The 13152-nt window shown below is 40.4% G+C and overlaps 2 protein-coding genes across 2 annotated transcripts in view; one reads left to right on the top strand and one right to left on the bottom strand.

Annotated features, from left to right (window-relative positions):
• Positions 1 to 13152, top strand: part of LOC134802486 (leishmanolysin-like peptidase) — a 157418-nt gene that overhangs the window by 67857 nt on the left and 76409 nt on the right. The gene's annotated exons all lie outside the window — the stretch shown is intronic.
• LOC134802253 (putative mediator of RNA polymerase II transcription subunit 26) lies at positions 11368 to 13081 on the bottom strand. The gene is made up of 2 exons (XM_063774839.1): positions 12991 to 13081; positions 11368 to 12635 (listed from the first exon to the last, which is right to left on the bottom strand). The coding sequence occupies exons 1-2, from the start codon at positions 13079 to 13081 to the stop codon at positions 11368 to 11370; spliced, it is 1359 nt and encodes a 452-aa protein (XP_063630909.1).

Raw genomic sequence — 13152 nt, 5'->3', positions numbered from 1 at the left:
TTACCATTTCCCCATATACTTTGTACGGCGGTAACAAAAAGGAAAGTTTGAAAAATGTATGGAAATTTTAGGACACCTTTTTTCTCCTATAAGGATGAAAAGGGATCGCGATCCTGACTAGAAATAACACAAAAGTGGCAAAAAAGGTCACAATATATAAAAATGGCAAAAAATAAAAGAAACGCTCATTTATTAAGTAATTTATTCGTATTGAAAGACAATGAGCATTAGCGAAGGCCGGGCCGATCCTTCGGACCCGGCGCGTGATGTCGCATCACGACTGCGGTTAATGGGGCACTTGCCTTTTTATGTTTACACAAATCTATCCGCCATACAATCGAAATTACGCCCTCATTTTAAAAGGATTTGAAATGAAATGATTTTTTTATTTGAGGCAACTAGTGACTCTTAGATAAATGCCTTAAACTAGCATACATATTATAATAATATATTTTAAAACTAAACGTTACAAATCACATTATGGTTGCGAATGGCTTCGATGCAGTTCGCAACCCCGCAGTGTCAGGGAGCCGGCCGCGGAACCGCCGAAACTTGACACCCTGCGGCCAAAACTCCTCCTTGGTGAAGGTCGCTAGATGTTCAGTCGGAACGCTCACCACAAACGAATTAAAATTCGCATTGTGTCGAGATCCCAATTTCGCGACCCTCAGGATGAATCCGGTCTTCGCATTCACATACTTTGCGATGCCATCGACCTTCGTAAGGTAATTTAAGATTTGGTTATATGACACGAAACATTTCATGGACAGTCAAGTGTAAAAATCTAAAAATATGGATGCACTCATCATATTCAAAAATATGTCCCATAGCTCTTATGTTGCCGCATCACAATGCTGAGGCAGCGCCTTTTCTGTGTAGCAGGAGATCTAAGGTCCACCACCTTGCATTTTGGAGACAAAGCAAACCACTTGGAACAGGTGTTCCTGGGGGTGATCTGAGCTGATTAAGCCCGGTTGCCAAGAGGTTCCCCCCAGCAGGTGGGCAGGGGAGGGGGGGTAAAAGTGCCTCCGGCGCGCCTCACTCTAAGCTTTATATCTGCATACATCTCGCAACTATATCAAGTTTGGTGTCTTTTTCGTGTAATTCGAGGATGAAGAATTCAGTTCTGTGACTAAATTTTCACTCTCCCATACAAAAAATTCGAGAAATTCAAAATTAAAAAAAAACTTTTAATTTTTTTTTTGTAAATCCTCTAAAAAAATTTAACTATGAGGATTTGCTCTAGAATAAAAATACCTGTGAATAGCCCAGTTATCCTACTATACAGAATAGTAAACTTGTCAAACATTTTTTTTCATAACTCTGTTAAAAAAAACTTGTTTTGTGTCGCGCGGCGTACCTGCATTGTAAGAGCGGTATGCAGCGATTAGGATTTTTAAGTATGTTTAGATGATTTCTGATAAGTTGTTATTCTTCTGGTTGTAGATTACATTAATAAATTACTTCTGGAAGTGATATATATACAAATATAAATTAAATATATAAATAAAGATGTTGGGAAAACTTTCGCCAACAGAGTTAAGTATTATAAATATGATAAAATTAACATTATTATTTGCATGTCTTTTCCATATCTCGGGACCATGGGGTCCCGGACCTTTGGGAGGCGTACGTGGGGACGAAGCCAATAGCGCAGAGGCCCTTTAAGGCACGTTAATCTAAAAGCAAGGGATAGATGTGGTGAATACTATCCCCGAACGCACAATGTGATACATCCGGAGATGGTCCCCGCCAGGAGCAAAGACTATTACAGTGCAGCACTTTTGTGCTGCGATGGGAACTAAGGTCATGGGCTATAGATTTGAAAGTTGGATGGACTGGATAATGGGCTATGGGAGAGACTAGCGGACACCTGCCGTGACAATCAGTCTCAAAATTGTAAATGACAGGTGGTGACTCGCCCGCCGCTCGCCGTAGTGGGCCCCGCACAGTGCGACAACAGGGCAACACACACTTTGGAGTGGCTGTGAGGTTGTCGAGAGGTGAGTCTGCGGTAGCCAGATCCCGGTAATCCGTTCAGCAGGCCGCCGGCGTTATGACATTTTACACTTCGAACCTGGAGCATAGGTCCCTCTCTTGCGACTCCATTCTGGCCGGCCAATCAAGGCAAGCACAGAGGCGAGGGCCAGATGACAGGGCCCTCTGGAATAGGGGTCCGCGGTGTCGTCACTCACTGTCAGCTCGCCACAAGCTGCCCCCGCGGGACATTATTATTATTATTGTGGTGTTGTGGGCCTTTGAGTGTCGCATTGACCAGCATTGATCTATTGTGACGGCCCTTTAAGTTCATTACTAATGCCCGTTGCATCCAGAAAGTTCCAGATTCTTTGGGCCGTAATGTTTTGTACCTCATAGGGTTGCACTACGTGTCGCCCTAGGTAGGTACTTCTTTTTGACATTAGTAGTCCACAAGAACAGAGAATGTGCATTGCAGTCTCCTCTGACTCCTGACAGAGTTGTTTCTTGCCAATTTGAAACATATATGTTTGTTCAACTTGCAGTGTCCTGTCAGTATTCTGGTCACGGCGCAGGTTTTGTGCCTTTTGAGTCTTAAAAGCTCCTTAGCAGTTTTGCTGTTGAACCCTTTGATCAGAGCTTTCGAGTGTTCTTGTTCTTTAACGAACTTCCACCAATCGATTCCTCTCGTTTTTTCTAAGTTGCTGAGCAGAGAATATGCATCTCGTTTTGTGCTTCCACAGAAGGGTTCTGGGCCGACCAGGGGTGTGTCTGCGCCCTTTCTAGCAAGTTTGTCCGCTTCTTCGTTTCCGTTAATGTCGGAGTGCCCTGGTACCCATCTAAGTGTAACTTTGTTGGAGTAAACCAGTGCATTAGGTTTGTTTTACAGTTCTGGACTAGTTTTGAGTTTGACTCAAGGGATTCTAGTGCCAGCGGAGCAGCCTGGCTGTCTGAGTTGATGTAGATAAGCTGGTGTCTTAGGTTTCTATCCAGGTTGATCTCCGCACATTTGTTGACGGCGAAGACTTCTGCCTGGAAGATTGAGGCCAATGTGCCCATGCTAACGCTAGCTCTGAGCTTAGATCTCTCACCATAGATCCCACATCCTACATCATTGCCTTTCTTGGAAGCATCTGTATACCAGATGTGGCTTTCCTCTTCGACGTACATTTGGTTGTTGATCCATTTGTCTCTAGGAGGTATTTCTACTGTGTACAGTTTGGTGAGATGACATTCGGTGTGAGCGTCATCAGTGGGCATGCTAAGGGCTCTATTCGCAAAAACCCAGGCCTTTAGATTGGTTAATGCCTGAGAGCGCCATTTTGGCCTGTTTAGCGTGCATATTCTGTAGACGCACTGCTTGGCCTCCTTTTGCACCTGCAAGTGGAGTGGTATGATGTCCAGCAGTGCATCTAGGGCCGCTCCCGGTGTCGAGGAGTAGGCGCCTGTTACTGTTAAACAAGCCGTGCGTTGCAGGCTGTTTAGAGTGTCTATTGCTGTCTTTTGGCTGGTTTTGTTACACCGGACTGCGGAGGCCGCTGTGTATAACCACATAGCAATTTGGATCTTAAGTCCCATCTTGCTCCTGCCATTCGACAGCATGACCACATGGCCATTTTCACTTTTTGTATAATGTTTCTCAGGTGAGGGTTCCAAGTTAACTTTTGGTCAAAGGTGACCCCTAGATACTTGACCTCTACCGAGAACGGTATTATTTGTCCATTAAGTCTTGGTTTTGTGAGTTTATCTAGCTTCCGTTTCCTTGTGAATGGTTAAATGGCTATTACAGTCTTGCTCGGATTAATGGACAAGTCATTTTCTCTACACCATTTGAATATCGTGCTTAGAACTCCTTGCATTAGGTTGGATATTGTGTTGAGGCAAGGGCCTTTGACGATGACTACAAGGTCGTCGGCATATCCTTGTGTATCAAAGTCTTGGCCTGACATGATTGCAAGAAGTTGGTCCACTGCTAGGGTCCATAATAGTGGGGATAAAACGCCTCCTTGTAGGCACCCTTTAGTGGTATAAAATTCATGCTCTATATATAGTATTTATGGTCAGAGTGGCTACTCTGTTTGAGAGCATGCTATGTAGCCATCTGGTGGTTTCGTCTACTCCCTTTGATTTCATACCATTGAGTATTGTCTCTGTGGACGTATTGTCGAAAGCACCTTCAACATCAAGGAACGTACATAGAGCGGTTTGCTTTGCCTCTAGGGTTTTCTGCACCTTGTCAACCTGGTTGAAAATTATTTCGGCGACACGGCGGTGTATGGCGCACGGCGCGATTTGGTCTATGTTTGGGGACAGATTATAGCCCCTCAGCAACAGCCACCGTGCCCTGCTGATTGGGGCTGGTCCAAACAACAAGGTTATTGGGAGCCCATATGGACAAGCCTACCTGCGGCGGCTGCTGCTTGTTTAGAGCTTATTCGTTGCCGCTGCAAAACAAAATGCGCAGGGAGGTGCAACTGCGTTAAAAAAACCTAAAATGCACAGTCCCATGGGTATGTAATGGCAATTACGAACAATATAAGATCTTATTTTAACCCGCATTTTTTGTCAAACATCTCCTATGTTAATTTTATCACATTTATAATACTTAACTCTATTAGCGAAAGTTTTCCCAACATCTTTATTTATATATTTCATTTATATTTGTATATATATCACGTCCAGAAGTAATATATTAATGTAATCTACCACCAGAAGAATAACAACTTATCAGAAATCATCTAAACATACTTAAAAATCCTAAACGTTGCATACCACTCTTACAGTGCAAGTACGCCGCGCGACACAAAACATTTTTTTAACAGAGTTATGAAAAAAAATGTTTGACAAGTTTACTATTCTGTATAGTAGGAGAACTGGGCTATTCACAGGTATTTTTTTTCTAGAGCAAATCCTCATAGTATCCATTGTGTAGAGGATTTTCGAAAAAAAAAATCTAAAGATTTTTTTTGAATTTTGAATTTTTCGAATTTTTTGTATGGGTGAGTGAAAATTTAGTCACAGAAATGAATTCTTCATCCTCGAATTATACGAAAATGACACCAAACTTGATATAGTTGCGAGATGTATGCAGATATAAAGCTTAGAGTGAGGCGCGCCGGAGGCACTTTTACCCCCCCTCCCCTGCCCACCTACTGGGGGGAACCTCCTGGCAACCGGGCTTAATCAGCTCAGGTCACCCCCAGGAACACCTGTTCCAAGCGGTTTGCTTTGTCTCCAAAATGCAAGGTCCCCTTAGAAAACGGGACCTTAGATCTCCTGCTAGTGCCACGACACAGGGCTTCATAAAGTAATAGTTAATAGTTTTTAGTGATTAAGTTGTTTTGCATGTTCTTATCTTGTACTTTTCAATGCGATGTATGTTGTCAATGTCATGTATGTCGTGGGTATGAATAAAGAAATTATCTATCTATCTATATAATTGTCGTGCGAAAGGCCCCTTAACGGGCGCGTCGGTGAATTACTCAAACTCGTAATAACCTTAATTGCGGTTAGGGATTGCAGATATTCGAACTTTCAGGTATTCGAATATTCGACTTTTTCTGACGAGATATTCGAATATTCGACTTTTTCTGACGAGATATTCGAATAATTATTTGAATATTTTTTTAAATAAGAAAAGGAACGAGAAATCGGTTTATTATCATTTTATTCAAAAGCTTTTTTCACATATTGCTAAAACTAATGATATTTTGCAGAAATCCACTTAATTGACTATATTTTATCACCCTACTCTGAGATGCCCAAGTTTATAAAAACAAGTAAAACGCAAAAATTAGACATTTTGAATATTTCTTAATAAAACTTTTATTATAAATGCGGCGTTGCGTGAATTAATATATGTATCTTTAACCGTTCAAATACGTATGTAAGAGAATAACCATTTTAGTAGGTAAAACTCAGCCTCACTGTGCAGAGGGGTGCTTCATATGGATAAAGCACCCCTCTGCACAGTGAGGCTGAGTTTTTGTGCAAAAAGAAGAAGAGATTATTGACAATATATTATTATCTATTTACGCTTACGCTCAGTGAAAAGAACACGAACCTCTTCTTCTTTCCCCTGCCCTTATCCCACGTTATGTGGGGTCGGCACAACATGTTTTTCTCTTCCATTCTCCTCTGTCTTTCGTCTCCTCAGCACTCACTCCTTTCTTTCTCATATCCTCTTTCACACAATCCATCCATCGTTTTTTGGGTCTACCATACGCTCTCCGTCCATCAACATTCATCCCTAACATTCTTTTGCCTATATGGCATTCATCCCTCCTCATTACATGCCCATACCACGCTAACCTAGTACTCCTCATTTTCTCCGTTACTGGAGCTACTTTCAAACTTCCTCTTATATACTCATTCTTAATACGATCCTTTCTCGTCACTCCACACATCCATCTCAGCATTCTCATTTCCGCTGCGTGCACTCTTCTTTCATCCGCTACTTTCGACGCCCAGCATTCTGATCCATACATTACAACAGGTCTCACGATCGTTCTGTATATTTTCCCCTTAAGTTTAAGGGGCATTCGTGGATCGCAAGTTGTTCCAGAGACCTGTCGCCATTTCATCCATCCCACATTTATTCTATTTTTCACGTCTCGGTCGATGTTTCCGTCACTTTGGATCAATGACCCAAGGTACCGGAAGTCAGAGCAGACTGGTAGGGATACACCATCTAAGGCAATATGGGAAAAACTAACCTACGGGGAACAGAACACGAAGAGAAGAACACGAACCTACGGGGCCTTAAGGTCGTACGATGAAAATGCACTTATATTGTACAGAGGGAAATTTATCTATCGACCAAATTTTTTCGAAATCTAACAAAACAAATCGACAGGTATAAAAATCGGCCCGTTAAATGTAATCCACACGGGATGATAAAATCGGCCGATTTGATCAGAAAAGAAATTGTCGTCAATCTCCAATTTAATCACCAATTTTAGTTTTATGGTGATATTTCAGCGCTTTTAATTAAAGAAACGCCCCCAAATGCGAATACATACTAGAGTCAAAAATTGGTATTCTTGCGTCCGCATCTCCATTTTATCGGTAATTTTGGAAATCAGCGACCCAGCTTCGTAAAGTAATAGGTAATAGTTTTTAGTGATTAAGTTGTTTTGTATGTTCTTATCTTGTACTTTTCAATGCCATGTATGTTGTCAATGCCATGTATGTCGTGGGTATGAATAAAGAAATTATCTATCTATCTATAATTGTCGTGCGAAAGGCCCCTTAACGGGCGCGTCGGTGAATTACTCAAACTCGTAATAACCTTAATTGCGGTACACCGGCTACACCGCTCGCTGCGGTTGCCGAAAAAAGTTTCGCCTTCAAGGCTCTGCCTAAGAATAAAGGCTACAAACCTAGTTATTTAAGCTAAACTATTTAAACTTAAATAATATCATCTATCACCTTTTTCGTTGACATTTTAAATCCTCGCGATTAAAAAAATTGTAACAATTTATGAAGAAAAGCTAAAATATGAAAATTTCTTCTAAACATGCGCAATTTTATATTTGAGGGACATCATCGATTACTCTTTATTTTGTTAAAACTTGCAACAAATTAAAATTCAAAAACTTATCCGCGGTGCCGAGTACGCACATCCATCTCGCTCATGCTTACGCTCAGTGAGAGTGAGAGAACACGAACCTACGGGGCCTTAAGAGGAAGACCAAAAGTAGCTTAACATACATATTCTATTACTTAACACAAATTTAACGTAACAGGTTATGTCATTGGCTATACGGATTCGATATGGTCATTACGAGTGAACTTTACTACCAAAGGTCAACTATTTTTATTACAAGCTTTTATTTAGTTTCACCTGTCCGTTGTCTGTCTGTCGGTCTGTAATCAAATCTTGCAAGTTAAATTTGATCCACTTCCCGGTTTCCGATTGAGCTGAAATAAAGCTTTATATTTTGAAAAAGTTGCATATTTCAAACAAAATATAAATAATAAAATAAAAGAACCTAAAACTTTATGGAAAAACTTAAAATCAGCAGTCTTGCCTAAAAAGGATAAAGAATTACCTACTTTTTTCAATAACCCCGATATCTTAAATATACATTTTCTAGAGCTGCCGGGAACTACAGGTGTCACTATATCACAGCTAACTTATTTTGAGTTCCATAAGCACAGTGACTCTGTTTTCCACTTAGACACTATTAATTCTAGCCAGATTATCAAAATAATTAAATGTCTAAAATCTAACGCCGAGGGTTTTGATGGGATAAATTTGAATATGCTTATCTTAACTTTCCCATACACAATTGACATCATTACAAGCCTAATTAATACCTCTATTGTTACATCCACCTTTCCAGATATCTGGAAGTTAGCATTAGTAAACCCCTTGCCTAAAGTATCAAACCCAACCATGCCTAAAGACCTTAGGCCCATAAGCATACTACCCTGCCTATCTAAAATATTGGAAAAAGTTGTCTGCTCACAGTTAACCACCTACCTAGAAAAAAACAATATTTTGCCAGATGTCCAATCAGGTTTCCGCAAAGGACGTAGTACAATGACTGCTCTATTGGATGTCACTGATAACATTTTGGATGCTCAAGACAAGGGGATGTGCACACTTTTAGTACTCCTCGACTTTTCGAGGGCATTCGATTGTTTGAATATTAACCTGCTATTATCGAAGTTGAGCTACTATGGTTTTGACCATAAAACTGTAATGTGGTTTGCAAGCTATCTGTCTAACCGATCGCAAATTGTAAAAGTGCATCTCAGTGATGGTTCTTCACTTTTTTCTGAGAAAGCCGAGTTAACTAGAGGAGTTCCGCAAGGATCCGTGATTGGCCCGCTCCTGTTTATATTATATTCTGCAGATATTACATCTCACATCACGCATTGCAAATACCACATCTACGCAGACGACATACAAGTATATATATCATGTAAGCCCGCCGATATCAACAGTACCATAGGGAAACTAAATGAAGATCTCACCAGAATTGCTGGATGGGCTACACAAAACTGCCTACTACTTAACCCTAGCAAAACAAAATACCTTGTGTTTGGCAGCAAGCAGCAACTGGCCGGTGCCAGCATTTCAGTGGATGTTCTGCTAATGAACAAACCAGTTGAGAGGGTGTATGAGGCGCGTAACTTAGGTCTCATAATGGACTGCGGACTACGATATGAGAAACATACCGCTGAGGCCATTAGGAGTTGCTTTTATAAACTTAAGGTACTATATAAAATTCGGCCATATTTAAGTGAAAACCTGCGCATTCAATTAATTTAATCACTCGTCCTATCAAAGCTGAACTACGTGGATGTTGTGTTTGGGCCAAGACTTCTTGCAAAAACTAAACGACTCATACAGCGTGTTCAAAATGCCTGTGCTCGCTTCTGTTTCGATATTCCGTTGAGAGCTCACGTGACCCCATATCTGAATAGCCATAGCATCCTCAAAATGCAACACCGCCGTAAACTACACTTGGCTTGTTTGCTCTTTGGCGTACTGAACTATAAAACTCCTTCATATCTCTTCAACAAGCTATCTTGCATCAAGCTCCGCGAACGCCGTGATTGTGGGATTCATCTGTTGACGCCGCGTCATGCCTCAGCCGCTTTCCGAGGAAGCTTTAAATATTCTGCGTCCCGCTGTTGGAACAACATTCCGCCCCCAGTGAGAAACCTGCAAAGTATATATAGTTTTAAAACAAAGCTCAAACAGTATATGCTCAATCACCAGCTTAACCAGGAAACCTGCAGATTAGAAACCAGCTGCTTGTAGTCAAGACTCTTGCTATTGTTGTATTATATTGTAAATTTTGTTACTTACCACAATGTTCTTGTTCCTTCCGCATAGGAGTCGACACCATTCCCGACACGCCATCCTTTTTATCTGTGTCATTTCATTATGTTTCTATTTGTTTAACTTTGGTGTTGTTTTTGTTTATGTATTTTAGCCAACTTTGTAACATTGTTTTCATGACTAAAAAGTTAAAACTGATTGAGATTTTACATAATATTATATTAGATTCACTCACTTTATTGTTTGTCAAATCTGTCATCGAATTTAATTTCGTGTAGCTACCGCTGGCGCTAGTTATGCGCGCCTAATGCCGCGCCACGATGTGACCCGACCGGATGGTACAAGTTCGATCGGTTAATCCGTGTACTTAATTCATCTCTTTTTTGTATTAGCTGTGTAAAATGTGTGTAATCAATTTTTCGGTTTATTTTATGTTTCTTTACTTATTTTTTTGTCTGTTACCTTCCGTGATTATTTCTCACTTGATGGTCTAATCGGAAGATCAGCGCTGGAAGTCGCCAGCAACATGCTGAGATGGGACCATTTCGTGACACTTTATTTTTCACTATGTTTTTTCAATGTATGTCTGTTGTCTGTGTGTTTACGAATAAAAAACTATTCTATTCTATTCTATTCTATTCTGAAATTTTGCATGCACGCATAAATCGGATGACAATGCAATATTATGGTACCATCGAGCTGATCTGATGATGGAGACAGGAGGTGGCCATAGGAACTCTGTGATGAAACAACGCAACCTAATTGTGTTAGGGGTTTTTAGAATTGTCTCGATGAGTATTAGTTGTCTGTCGTAAGAAAAGTACAGTCAGCGATAAAAGCTTGTACCAAAAATGAAATTTTTGCCAAAAACTTTTAATAAATACTTTCACATGTGTTAGGTTGGATAGGTTGGTTGGAACGAATGTATAATGTGGAGTCCAGACGGGACAATTTTTCGCCAATCTAATTAAATTGTCCGAACGCAAACCCATTGGGTTTGCGTCCGCACAGCCTGATTTGATCCGCCTGTTAAATTTGTGTTAAGTAATAGAATATGTATGTTAAGCTACTTTTGGTCTTCCTCTTAAGGCCCCGTAGGTTCGAATTCTCTTTAAGAAGCTGGGTCGCTGATTTCCAAAATTACCGATAAAATGGAGATGCGGACGCAAGAATACCAATTTTTGACTCTAGTATTCGCGTTTGGGGGCGTTTCTTTAAGAGCGCTCAAATATCACCATAAAACTAAAATTGGTGATTAAATTGGAGATTGACGACAATTTCTTTTCTGATCAAGTTGGCCGATTTTATCATCCCGTGTGGATTACATTTAACGGGCCGATTTTTATACTTGTCGATTTGTTTTGTCAGATTTCGAAAAAATTTGGTCGATAGATAATGTTTCTTATTCTGTACAATATATATAAGTGCATTTTCATCGTACGACCTTAAGGCCCCTTAGGTTCGTGTTCTTTTCACTGAGCGTAAGCGTAAATAGATAATAATATATTGTCAATAATCTTTTCTTCTTTTTTGCACAAAAAGTCAGCCTCACTGTGCAGAGGGGGAACGCGGCCAGCGTCCTGGTATCTCTTCTATGTATAACCTTTTCGTTGCAGCGCCATCTCTTGCCTCCTCCTATTAATATACTCTTCTCTCTTCTTCTGCGCCATGTTTAGTATTCGTCTCACGAACGGGTTCTTTACAAGCTGCCTCTTAATTGCGGCTTCATCGATCCTTACTATCGACATCATCCCTCTCTTTCCCGCGTCAGTCTGACTACTTGCGCTGGGTGTTGTGTCTGCGCTGCTTGGTGTTGTGTCTGTACTGCTTGGTGTTGTGTCTGTACTGCTTGGTGTTTTTTCTGTACTGATTGGTGTTGTGTCATCATTGCTTGGTGATGTGTCACCATTGCCTGGTGATGTGTCACCATTGCTTGGTGATGTGTCACCATTGCCTGGTGATGTGTCACCATTGCTTGGTGATGTGTCACCATTGCCTGGTGATGTGTCACCATTGCTTGGTGATGTGTCACCATTGCCTGGTGATGTGTCACCATTGCTTGGTGATGTGTCACCATTGCCTGGTGATGTGTCACCATTGCTTGGTGATGTGTCACCATTGCCTGGTGATGTGTCACCATTGCCTGGTGATGTGTCACCATTGCCTGGTGATGTGTCACCATTGCTTGGTGATGTGTCACCATTGCTTGGTGATGTGTCACCATTGCCTGGTGATGTGTCACCATTGCTTGGTGATGTGTCACCATTGCCTGGTGATGTGCTATCATCGCCTGGTGATGTGCCATCATCGCCTGGTGATGTGCCATCTTTAGCCTGTCTTAACAATTGTTTATTATTCTTCTTGTGTACAGAATTTAAAATTTTCTGAAACTGCTTCTGCTTGATTTCGGCTTTATATAGCGCTATTATTTTTTTAACCAAGTCATTTTGTTTTGATATAACTTGCATCATTATATCCATGTTATTAACGGGTTTAGTATGTAAACTATACGTATTTCTAAGATTCATATTTTCGTTATCGTCTAAAGGCTCTCTCTCTGTCATTGCTCCTTTCTCTGTAATTTCATTGCTATCGTAATCTTTTTTATGTCTTTCAGATTTATCGTATATATTATCATCATTATCAGGTCTGGCGATATTGGTCTCGGCTTCATCTGAAGCTTCATTGGATACTGTAGCCGGAGTAACATACATCTTACTAAATGTGTTCATTTCAAATGGCGGAGTGACAATAAACGCCTCTTTTCTCTTTATTCTGAATTGGTTTAGTTTTTCTTTTATATCATGATTTATTCTTAGCGATCTGTCACTGTAGGCACCATACAATTCGCCGTAGTTGACTGGAAAGATGATATAAACTTTATTTATAACTAGAAAAAAAGTAAATAACTTAAGAAATTCTCTCTCTTCCTTCCTTGCCGTATCCGATAATGGCGACTCCACTCCACCAATAAGTCTTATCCGGATTATGAAATGCCCTTATGTGGCTCGCAAAACCAAACTTTGTCTTGGGGATGGGGTCACACGATGCGGGATGGAGTTGTCCAGTTGAGTGACAACACAGTCGAGTGAGTGAGTGAGTGTGAGTGAGGTGAGTGAGACTTAAGAAATTACATTACTATGCGTAAGCGCGTACTTTAAGTGGAATTATGATTAACTATCAATTAATTTACTATAATAGTCAAAGTAGCTTACATGTCAATAAAAACATTAGTATTGATATACAAGTAGAAAACATTACAACAATAACACACGGTAACTTAGAACTATATGCAAACTTTTTCATTTTCCTATTTATACTTTATTGGAACAATAAAATAAGTTTATCTTTTAATAAAATAAGTTTATTATTTCGTT

The sequence above is a fragment of the Cydia splendana genome, chromosome 24 (genome assembly GCF_910591565.1).
Source record: "Cydia splendana chromosome 24, ilCydSple1.2, whole genome shotgun sequence".
NCBI lineage: Eukaryota > Metazoa > Arthropoda > Insecta > Lepidoptera > Tortricidae > Cydia > Cydia splendana.
This window is presented reverse-complemented; position numbering and strand designations above follow the sequence as displayed.